This window comes from Perca flavescens, chromosome 12 (genome assembly GCF_004354835.1).
Source record: "Perca flavescens isolate YP-PL-M2 chromosome 12, PFLA_1.0, whole genome shotgun sequence".
Taxonomy (NCBI): Eukaryota; Metazoa; Chordata; class Actinopteri; order Perciformes; family Percidae; genus Perca; species Perca flavescens.
In genome coordinates this window covers 29,456,864-29,468,953 of record NC_041342.1, presented here as the reverse complement: position 1 = coordinate 29,468,953, position 12,090 = coordinate 29,456,864, and the positions used below count along the sequence as shown (strand labels likewise).

Below are 12,090 nucleotides of genomic sequence, written 5' to 3'. Positions count from 1 at the left end.
CTTAAGAAACACAATCACACGTTAAACTATTTGGCACGGCATCACCTGAATGCATCTGTTACAGATATATGAGAGTGTGTTTTTTTTTTTCATGATATGTTCCCTTTATGATAGTATGAAAAGTTATATTTGTACACTTCAATCTGAGCAAATCTGCTAGGAATCATGCGTCATCTGCAGTATCTGCACTCATCCCTCAGAATTGGCTCAGTGGAAAGAAGCCAGGTGATGGAAACAGAATAAATTATCCAAGAAGCTAATCCATGGGTGGTAACAACCCACAATGCATGATGGGATAAAATAGTGGCAGAGAGAATGAACAGGTGTTGAAGTATGTTACATGGTGCTAGGTCAAACTCAGACACACACTCAAAAGAGCATAGTTCAAAGTACTCACATAGCAAGCTGTATATTAAAATATACAGTCACTCAATCTGCACAGACAGAGACAGTGTTACCTCTGAACAAACATTTATCATTGCAAAATCCATTGACACCCTAGCTTGAGCTTTAAAGTCAATACATTGAGATCAAAGCTTGAGTGACAGACTTTTCTAGATCAATTGTACAGCTCAGAATCCAATGAAGAAAAGTAATTACCCCCACGCCTCTAAAAGTCTCCAATATTTATAAGAACCCCCGTTTGCCGAGTCAGTTGAGGATAACATCAGCTTTGATTCTGCACCTCTATTGCAGAGATTTGTCTGTTCAGTGGTCAGCATAGTTTAGCACAAATACTGAAGCATGTGGAAGGTATGTAGCATTAAACCTTTCTAGATTAACCGTTCTAGATTAATCTAAAAGTGGACATGAGGTCAAAGATACTATGACCAGCTGTAAGCATGAGGAATGTATAATTAGGTATTATTTTAAGTTAAAATACTTAAATGACCTGGCTCACCAAATTTAGGAATCTTTTAAAACCACCATCTTTGTTACATATTCCATCAAAATAACACGTAGCACAAGATTGTGCATCAATCTGACACTATCAGGCCAATACTGACTTAAATAGCTGGATCTGGCATCGGTGCCAATAGGGCCGATTTGAATTCCTATTTAACTTTTGGCCAATTTGTTGCTGCATTGCAAATGTTTACACTTGAAGAATTTAATTTCTTGTTAACTTTGAAGATATTTTAAGTTGCTGGTGCCAAGGTTTTATTTTAATAAACAATTCAGTCAATTTATATCTATACTTTTCTTACATGTTGTTTTACAAAGTTAGGAAAGCAATGTTAAAGCCAAGCCTGATGTTGCCTTTCACATCAAATAATCCAGTCACTTCAACACAGTGGGTCATATAGCTTATTAATTAAAGCCTTGGTATTGGATCAGTACTCCGTATCGGCAGAGCCCAGTCAGATCGGTGCATCCCTAATATTGTGGGTTCACAGTTTAGAGTTAGTTTTTGCACTACTGAAACACCCACCGAGCTAACGAGACCGAAAACAAATACACCAGATCGTGGCTCCAGGACAAGAAAAAATCTCAAGATACTAAACCTGCTTTCAGTCCTGCAGCAAGAGGTCAACTTTTTTGCTCAATTCCTCACTTACTCCTTTACCCAGCAACCAAACAAGCAGGCCCAAACCATGACCTCCACACTCCCTCCTTTGTCCTTCTCAGCGATCTCGTCAGTAGCCATTGAACGTAGGCTTTCCTCACCTTGCATTTCCCCAGCTATCACCGTGGGGATTGCCGTGACAACAGGAGTTGTGACGGACTCGACCAGGGTCGCTGGATCACCCATCCCTGCAAAGTGACTGCCTGGCTTGCCAACTAACCGAATTACAGGTTAACTGGCCGCAAAGACAACCTACAGTCCGAGCTAAGGGGGAAGGGTATCTCTGCCTCCTGGTCTTGCCTCCTCTTAGTCTCTTTCTGTCCCTCCCCTCTTTCTCTACTGGCTTCTACTCTTGCTCATATGTCAGATCTCCTTGCTCTCTGTCATTTTTTTCTGAGCCTGATATGGCTCTGGAGGTCAAACGCAGCTATATATAGTGCTGTTAGACCAGCTGGGCCTGACACACAGAAAGAGGGAACAACAGGCTGACTGCACTGCCAGCTTGACAGGACCACCCTCTTTCATCTTCCTGATCTGAAAGATTTTACAGTCAGATTTATTTACATTTACATAAAAAAATAAAACTAAATCAAAAGTCCACTTTACTACCCTCTGTGTCACCAACTGAGACAACAAAAACAGGGTTCCACCTTCATTTTGCATTTGAACAAATATCAGAATGATAAGAATTACCTAAAATGACAATAAAAACCCATCTTTTTGGGGAAAAAAAATATTTGACAGGGGTTGATGCATAGACTGTATAAGTGAAGCCAAAACATCTGGATTGCCCCCTGGTGGCTGGATGCAGTATAGGTCATAATTCCAAATACAGTTTTCCCAAAAATGGTTTCTGTCAGTTTTGGTAGTTCTTATCACACTGATTTGATGTGTTAATTTTTATGACAAGTTTGTTTTTATTGGTCATTTGATGCTATAAAAACCAGGCGAAAAGTCATGATTGACAGCTGTGATTGACTCGCGATTGGTCGGGTTGGTGTCTGGACAGGACTTTGATACCGCAGCTCCCCCGCCCTATCACTACAGCGCAGAGATTGGCTCCAATATTACAATATAACGGCCCTCGTATCTGGGCTACTTTGGCTTTGCTTTTGTACAGTGGGAGGAATCAGAGATGGGTCGTCCATCTTTATATACAGTCTATGGTGTGTAGGCCCGAGCTGCGGCGCTGAAACTGAAAGCTTGGCCATGTGATGGCTAGCAACACGGCTGCAGTAAACAAGAGTAGAAGTAGTAGAGGTTGCGAACTGGACATAAATGCCCTGGCCGGATCTACAAGAGAAAAATGAACAGGTCTTCAGGAATTTAATTCAATTGAGCAAGTTTGAATTGTTATGTCAAGTATTGGCCACGTTATATGCTGTACGGAGACAAACGCACGTTATGGAAATATCCGAAAAGACGCTGCCAGCAGAAAACAGCCGATTAGTAGGGGTGTGACGAGAAACTCCGCTCATGAGACGAGACGAAGATTTTAACACCATTTTAAACTTTAACTTTTAACCTTGAAGAGAAATATTGTAATGTTTTAATCTCGCGAGATGATAACTTGTCACACCTTTTTTAATGTTTAATATTTTTGTTTTTACATCGGTTTATTCAGCAAAGACGTTTCCATATCCCATTTTGAAAATCTACTATTTGACAAGGGCAAAAACCTCCTCAAGTGAGCGTAAAAAGACATTTTGTACAATTGAGGAAGTTTTATCAAATATTGTAGTTTACTCTCAGCTTTTGTAATTAGCACAAAATAGGTGAATAGAAACACGACTGATACGGTTACCTCAAGATAGTACCTGTATGGTGACTTTTTAGACAGCAAGAAATTCAGGTTTACATATTTAGGTAATGGTTATCTGAAGAAGCAACACTCAGAACAAAGAATACAATAGGGTTAAGCTAAGGTTATTCTCCTCCCAACCCATTTAAAGTTCTCCAGTCAGTCCTACAGCAATCCACTGATAAATACCGAAAACCAAATATAACCAAAGTGATTTTTATACACGGCAAGCTATATACGGCTTGTTATCAAGGTTGCAAAACAAGCCTACTGCTTTAATAAAAGAAATTACACACATAACTCATGTATATCCCCCCCACACTGTGTTAATGAGAGTACTAGAGCTGCAAAGATTAATCAATTAGTTGTCAACTATTAAATGAATCGCCAACTATTTTAATAGATTAATTGGTTTGAGTCATTTACTTACTGATTCCAGCTTCTTAAATGTGAATCTCTAGTTCCTTCACTCCTCTATGACAGTAAACTGAATAGCTTTAAATTGTGGACAAAACAGGTTGAGGACGTCATGTTGGACATTTTATAGACCAAACAACTAAACAATTAAAATCGATAAAGTAACGGACAATAAAAACAATTGTCAGTTGCAGCCCAACAGAGTACCGTTACAAACCGATACTGGCACAATCTCATATGGACATATCTCACACACAAGACAAGGCAAAAAAAGTGTCACACACATGCGCGCACACACACACACAAAAACCAAACTGTTGCGCAGCAACATAAAAACCATGCAAAAACATACCCCTCTCTTCCTCTATGCACTTCATTCTTATAGGACCACAGCAGCTAATTCACACAGTCTTCTTTTCTAAACAAATCAAAAATTCTCTCTGCTCAGTCTATTCTCTGTGAAGATCAGTACACATTATTCTGACTGAGTAGCTTGTTTCAAGTCTTACGTAAGGGCTGCTGTGTACCGCCTTCGAACCTCCTCTTCCCTCTGGCTTTTGATGGGCGTGCAGTTTCATGTGTGTACACACAGATACAGGTTTGTATGCCTTGGATGACATCTCACTCACATTCAGTGAGCTTTGACAATGGACAGAGTTTCAGGGTGCAGAATTTAGTGCATAGCAATGAGGTTGCAGATGGCAACAAACTGAAAACCCCTTACCCCTCCTTTTCCAAGTGTGTAGAAAAACCTACGGTGGCCTTCAGGGAACGTCAAAATTTTAAAAGCCAGTGTTTGTTTTGTCTGTACTGTAGAAACATGGCTACACAATCTATTAACTGCTAGTTTACTTAGCAAGTTGTGTTTTGAAGCTGCTCTTTTTTTTCTGCCCGTGGCTCTCTGCTGGACGGCACTCACAGCGGAGAGCTACGTGACAAATGCCACTGGTTTCAATGAGGGCTAGCAGGTTGAATCAGATGTCCTACACACACAAGAGCATGCCAGGCAGACACACAGCTGACAACCTCGCATGCGCAGAACATCGTGGCTGTGCAATCGACAAACAAAAGGTCGGCCAACTTTCAGAAAATAACTCCAAATTAGCATCCCAATTATAAATATTAAATTCCGTTTCTGTTAATAGAGCCTCCTAAATCCTGCACACTGGTCCATTAATGCCCACCTCTGAAGCTTAACCAACTTTAAAAACAGCTGCTTTGGAGAAGTGAGGACCAGGAGAAGTTCTCTATTTGAACACACACTTTAAGGGCCTTTAAGGCCATGTTGACGTAATCAATATGTTTAGGGTCTCCTGACTAGAGCTGGGCAATATATCAATATTATATCGATATCGTGATACAAGACTAGATATCGTCTTAGATTTTGGATATTGTAATATCATGATATGACATAAGTGGTGTCTTTTCCTGGTTTTAAAGGCTGCATTACAGTAAAGTGATGTCATTTTCTGAACTTACCAGACTGTTGTAGCTGTTCTATTATTTGCCTTTACCCACTTAGTCATTATATCCACATTACTGATGATTATTTATCAAAAATCTCTGTGTAAATGTTTTGTGACAGCACCAATAGTCAACACTACAATATTGTTGCGGTATCGATAGAGGTATTTGGTCAAAAATATCGCGATATTTGATTTTCTCCCTATCGCCCAGCCCTACTCCTGACACCAAGCAGGTACATTTCTGATTGTGAGGAAAAGATCAGCAAAAACCCTCAACCTAGCAGCCAACTACATTCACTCCTTTAGTGCGGCACTTTACCGATTCAATTTCATGGCGCCAGAATCTGTAACAGTGCACAGTACATTCCAATGATTGAGGCTGTGATCTAGGCACAACAAAAAAGGCAGGAAACAAATCCTGTGCCTGGCTTTGTTGTGACAAATCCCCAGAAAGTCACTTGTATTAGCTAGAGCTGTTTGTATGAGCTAGGGGCAAGGTTATTAAACAAACATGCTGGTGAAACATAGCACAGTAGCTTCAGCTTTTTGAAAGTTCACAAATTCAAACCCTTTTCCAACGACAGACATTTTTATTTATCACAAACTCTGTAGACTAAACTTGCAAATATGTGCCATTTCTGATATAAGATTATACTGTAACATAGCAACGGAAAACACTGGTTTCTGATATGCTGGCAGGTATTGTAGCCTAAATAAGGACTGAGTGTGTTTTCTTTAAGAATTTCACTAAAGCAAAGAAAATCGACGTGGACACGTCGAACATATTTTGCTACAATGCTGAATGAGACACTTAGGAAATGCCATACTTCTGTGCAGATGACCAGAAGAAATTATTGCCAGCAGGTTTTCTTTTATTTAAAAATTAATCTCAATCCTATCACCACATACACAGGACTTCTATCTTGCAACAGACCGTTGAAATGCTAAATAGGGAGGTCACTAAATTAAAATAAAGAGCAGGATGGGCAATTTTCTCTCTCCAACCCTGCCTACTTGCGCACTCCAATGAAAAACAACACAGTGTAGCTTACCGGCTGGTAGCATGCAGCTAAAGACACAGGGTATTGTTAGCTTACCGGTAGCCTGCAGCTGCACCTTTCAAGATACCACTGCCAGAGTCTGAGATAACAGAGCAACAACAGAACTGAAAAATCCTCCTGCCTCCCTGAAATCACCAGGGTGGCAACATTTTGCCTCCCCGTTAGTTATGTAAACAAACCATGAAGGTAAAGCATGTGGGCTCCGACGAGACTTCATGGGGCATTTACATCGGCTCCTTAAAATAAAAGTGCATTCGACTGCACTTCATTAAATTTGAGAAACTCAAACTGTTGTTGCAAAGTACCCTTCACCCTTCTTATTGTGGCATTGTTGTCCCTGTTGAAATTTAAAAAGTTTAAATATAAAAATGTAATTGAATCGTGGTTGTGGAGAATCACACCCCTAAAGTTAAGCATTTAAAAATACAGGGAAAAAAAATATATTCCTGGGATGCATCAGAGATCCCCTGTCTGTTTTCCAAATACTGTGGCCTTTTCTGTAAGCTCTGCATAGCAAACAAGTAAGAGATGACAGCTGGGAAATGGGTTTTCCCCGTAAAGCTCGACAACAAGTTTATCCAGTATGTCACGTTGTCCAAGAATTCTAGCACCAATAAATCGTAAAGACCTGTCTAATCACTAGAATCTGTTATGAGGTTACTGTTAAATATATTCAAACTTGTGTTGTAAGGTTTAATTCACCTGCAGACAGCATGATGCAGCACCAAACCAAAACATGGTGATATTTCCATCTAAAAAGGATTTAGTTAAGAACACACTCTGCACATGCAAAGAACACAACACTGCATCACACATCAGTTCCAGGGGAACAGGCTTTTACCCTTTCAGCTGCATATGTCAGCAACTCCCAGCCCTTTGGAGAGGGGAGGAGGCGGCCTGAGGGATTGAAATTATGCATAATGTAGAAAAATAACAATTATAAAAAAGGTAAATGGCGAGGTGAACTATGAAATATAAGACAGGAAAGGGCAAACATATCAAGATAAATTGACTAATCATGACTAAAAGTTGCCCCCTGCCTTGTGTATTCTCACAGAAACAACAATAAGAGCAGCACAACTGGAGATATTTCAGACTGAATGCCTCTAAACCGTTTAGTGGGATGTGCAAAACACACAGCATACCTGTTTGCACTCTCATATAAAGCTTGACCGAGAGCCAAAGTCAATATTTGATATGCCACTTTACAGCGTTTGATCATATGATGTAACTCAACTAAATACAGGCAAAGTGAACCGGCCTCGCTCGTTCAGTTGTGGGTTAATCAAATCTATAACTCTTAGAATCTGCAAATATGTTAAATACATTTATAATTTATTTCTAATACATTTGCCTTGTGTTGTTGTGTCACATAACTAAGAAGTGTAAAAAATAGGCCATGCTAAATTATTCCAAGTGACAAAGATAAGGGTTACCCTCCTCCCCGGTATATTCTCTCTTGTGAGGCGTCCTTGGCTGAAATTCTTTTTTTTGAGAACCTCTAGAGTTAACCCACTATTGCTCCAGAACACCTCACTTAGATTTTTACCTATAGCAAGGAATCACTTGCTGAAAACGTCCTTAAGGAAGACAAGTTCCTGACCAGTGATGGACCAAAGTTAAAAGGACACTTCGCCCACGTCGGTGTTGAAGCATCGTAAATTTGGCATGGCTCTCACATACTTCTGTTAAACATCCTCTCATTCCAATGTGTCACACAAGCCAGTCTGCATCATTTAAAGCTGCACTCTGTAATAAGAAACTGTATAAACCTACATGGATACACTTGTCAACTGTCACTGATACAGTATGCAATTACTTGTCATTATGTATCCTTGTGTACACAGTATATAATACTGCATCTGAAAAAGTGCTGTAGTAGCATTTTTTTCCCCTTTGAAAATAAAACATTAGGCCATATATGTCCATCAATTGAATGTCTGGGCTTTTTAATTAAAACATATATCTAAGTTTTTACTTTAATGCATCTCATCTACTGCTGCAAAATGAGTGTTCATTCTAAGACCAGTCTTCCTTCATATAGCAAAGCCTTTGTACTGCTGCTGGTTTCATAGTAATCACCACTATAGACCGTTTAACCATACAGCATGCATAGGGGCTGTGGTGGGCGGGGTAAGGGGAAAAAACTGAAAAAGAACTGAACATTTTGTTCCCTGGACCTTTTTAACCATAGCAGTGCACTTTGATCTGCTACAACATAAGACATTATGAACTCTGCAGATCAAGCTACAAATCAGTCAAAAAGCAAAACGGCACATATTTTTGAAGCTACATTTACATTTTTTTTTTCTTTCCATCATTTTCAGCTCTTATTCATCTGTAAATCGGTGTGTAGCGCTGCATTACCGTAGCAACAAACTTAGGCAACCGTTTATACAAAATATAAATATTTTAAGGTTTATTTGATTTCTGTGCCAACTCTCCTATCCCAAATAGGCTTTTTGTGGAATCAGGATAGCATCAGACTATACAAATATACTATAGGGAGACTTGAGAGACTTCCTGTGCAGTCGGTAGAGGACAAAGTGTACGCAAAGTTTTGCCACACTCGCACATTATAGTTTGTATCGACACAGAACATAGGCGCATGCTCATCTACCCATACAGCCACATGTCAGCATGGGGCTGAAGGTTAACGCTACCGCTGCCTGGTGAGAAAGTATAAGTGAAGTTGGCGTATACTACATAAACGGTAGATTTGATCTTTTATCTAACGTATCTTTGTCAACTATAAGCAGTAGACTATTTTGGAATAAACCGCCAACATGCTGAGTTTGGTTTATTTATTTAAGAGTAACGTGCGGGACGTTGGATGCGTGCCATGCAATTAAACGTTCAAGTGGCACTACACGATATTTGAGCGGAGCCGCGCGACGCTCTCTTCGAGAGCCAATACAACAACAGAGTTATGGATATGAATTCTCTATGGGGTCCGGGTACTAACAGAGACCCTCAAGAGCCACGTATAACCCCCACCCCGGCTTCGCTTATTGACACGTGAGCATTTGGAAGAGTGACTCGACTAAGTTGGGGGCGGGGTGCTTTGCGCCCCGGGGTGCACACATACTCGCAATGCTGGTCCAACTCATAGTCTCTAACCAAAGAAGCTGGCCACGGACAGGCCTGTATTTCTCGCTAAGCTAAGAGCCCTTCAGGCCGGACTCTGGAAAAAGCTGTAAACCCGCACACGAGACACGCTAACGTTAGCTCTCCCGTGCGAGTGGGCGCTCCACTGTAATCCCACGGGTTTGAGTCGCCATGGCCAACCAGCCTAGGCAATGGATACACAGCTGGCGTATACCTAAAAGGCCATATTTTAGTGCAACAATGCTTTTTAAAACATTACGTGGTGTTACGAGCAATGAGCAGTTACACTGAGAGCTGTTGAGTCAGAATTATATTTGCCAATTTAAGGCAGAGTCGAGCGTTAGGAACTATAACGTTAATGTGTAGCGACGTCGGAAGCCCTGTGTGTAGAGACAAATGGTAACGTTACAGTGTTGCCGTGTTAGTGCATTAATAGGAGGAAGACTGCTCGAGTGTTTACATGCTCTAACCCCTAGCTTAAGTACGGTTAAACCAACTCATTTGCATGGAGAAGCTAACACGTCGACAACATTTAAGCTAGCTAGCCAGGACTAGGGCCCTGAATGAAATAACAGCTCGTCACCCGATTAACTTTGAAAGGCCTGCCAGTGAAAGCTGAAGGCTGCAACGCAACATCCCACCACTGCAACGCACGATAGAATGGGACAGAAAGAAAAGCAGCAACGCACCTTTGGGTTTTACGTGCACTTTAGCGTTTTTCTTTGAAGCCATGGCGAATCTGTGGCAGCAGTGCTGGTGGACCTCTGAGCGTAGCTAGTAGAAGAGCGGCCGGGAGGCTGTACTTCTAGCAGTGAAAAGAAATCAAAATTGCTTCTCCCGTCTGATAAAACCCAGAACCCCTCCGTTCAACATTAAGACTGACAGCTCTCTAAACCAATGACATGACTTGCCATACAAAGGTAGGCGGGACAGGGGGGGATTGTCAGACCAATTCACTTCGAGAGGCGTCGCGCATTCAGATTCAACCGTGTGTAGTTTTATCTTTGGCCCGCCCTCTCCGCTCCTCTGGAACGTGGCAAGATGGTAGATCCCCTGGCATCGGCTATATAATAGGCCACATAATTCACAATGGCAATTTTATTTATAAAGCATCTTTAAGTAGGCTACACGTAAACTTAAAGTGCATTACATTAAAAGACAATGACATGTGGCCATAGTCAGAATTGCATGTCAAAAGTGTTTCTGACTAGTATTGCAACTTGCCAGGGATTTTAAATCCATGGGCCATTTTACAATATTAAAAAAACAGAGGACTGGGGCCCCTGGGTATAGCTCACCTGATAGAGCTCGCGCCCATGGGTGTTTACTCCTCGAGACAGCAGCTGTGTGTTCGGTTTCGACCTGTGGCCCTTTCCTGCGTCTCATTCCCCCCTCTCTCTCTCTCTCTCCCCTTTCCCTTAAACTGTCCTATAAAATAATCCTAAAATGCCCCCAAAAAATAGGCTAATCTTAAAAAAAAAGTTTTAAAAACAAACAGAGGACTGCCAGACCAACAACAAAGGAAGCCAGTAGGCCATTCAACTGCACACACTTTGAGTAGTATTCAAAGGTCCATGCACAATAACAGGACCTTGAAACAGGAGCAGCAAAATGAACATTTAGCCATAGGCCTAATTCATTTTATGATTTAAACCTCCACTCCACTGTGACCTGTCAAAATATCTTCCATGAGAAAGGCATCTCACGACCATAATCGGCTGTTGTTCATGCTAATTCACCCAATGAACTATTATTGAAGTAGGCCTGCAGCCATTTTCTTTGATTTCTTTTCTTTGAAGTTGGCATAATGCTGCCAAAAAAAAAAGGATATGATTTTGCTTCAGTGGATGTTTGAATGGTGATGTGATGTCAGCCTATCCCTGAATATCTGGTCCGCTGGTTCACATGAGCTAACACCAAGTGATGACCCCACTTCTCACATGATTTATTATCTCAATAAACATTTTCATAATGAGTTTATGGTCTCAATTGCTACTTTCAAGTCTTCTTAAACACAGCATGATTTTCATTTAGTAAATTATGGTCCCATTAATTTTAAATTAGACAATAAAGCAGGCGATACTTTAGGGGCGTGGCTACACACCGCCATATCAGTCAGAGTCAGAGCTTTAACGTTGCTAACCATGGCTTTGTGTACATTAAAATAGAGCTGAACTTGTTTTTGTGTGTTCTCAGTGTTTTCTTTTAAAAAAGTCAATTATAACATTTAGTGGCCTAAAAATGTTCAACCAAGCTAGCTAGCTACTGCTAGCGCTAGCTGTTAACTTCAGAGAAAGATGAATGGCAGCAGTATCCGGAGGTCCGCGTTTAACTTTCCCTCTTTAGCGTTTAGCTTAGCGCAGCGCCAATTACAAGCAACCATAAACAACACTGGCTTGGCCGTGTCATCTTCCCCAGCTCCACCTTCTCTCGTAAAAAAATCGTCACATCGTCCAGTTGCAAAAAACCAAGATGGAGATGCACGTATCGCCAAACTTGAGACTCCAAAAATGTCAGTCCACAAACCAATGGTTGACGTCATGGATGCTACGTCCACTATTTACAGTGTATGGTTATTATATTTGGTCCATTGAAGTAACCTACAGAACTTTCAGGCATCTTTTCACTCAACCAGACAATACAAACATTATGCAGATGACACCATTGTAG

At 40.9% G+C, this 12,090-nt stretch overlaps 1 protein-coding gene across 5 annotated transcripts in view; it reads right to left on the bottom strand.

Moving 5' to 3' along the window:
- The window catches only part of asph (aspartate beta-hydroxylase), a 31,800-nt gene extending 21,522 nt beyond the window's left edge, over nt 1-10,278 (bottom strand). For 3 of the 5 annotated variants that reach the window (XM_028593237.1, XM_028593238.1, XM_028593240.1), the window contains exon 1: nt 1,669-1,967. In XM_028593237.1, coding sequence (XP_028449038.1) covers nt 1,669-1,753 — 85 coding nt within the window. In that variant the 5' untranslated portion in view covers nt 1,754-1,967. Of the gene's footprint in view, nt 1-1,668; nt 1,968-4,137; nt 4,204-4,294; nt 5,109-10,109 lie in introns of those variants that run through there. The other 2 variants (XM_028593241.1, XM_028593239.1) reach the window with 2 other exon arrangements.
- Between the last annotated feature and the right edge of the window lie 1,812 nt (nt 10,279-12,090).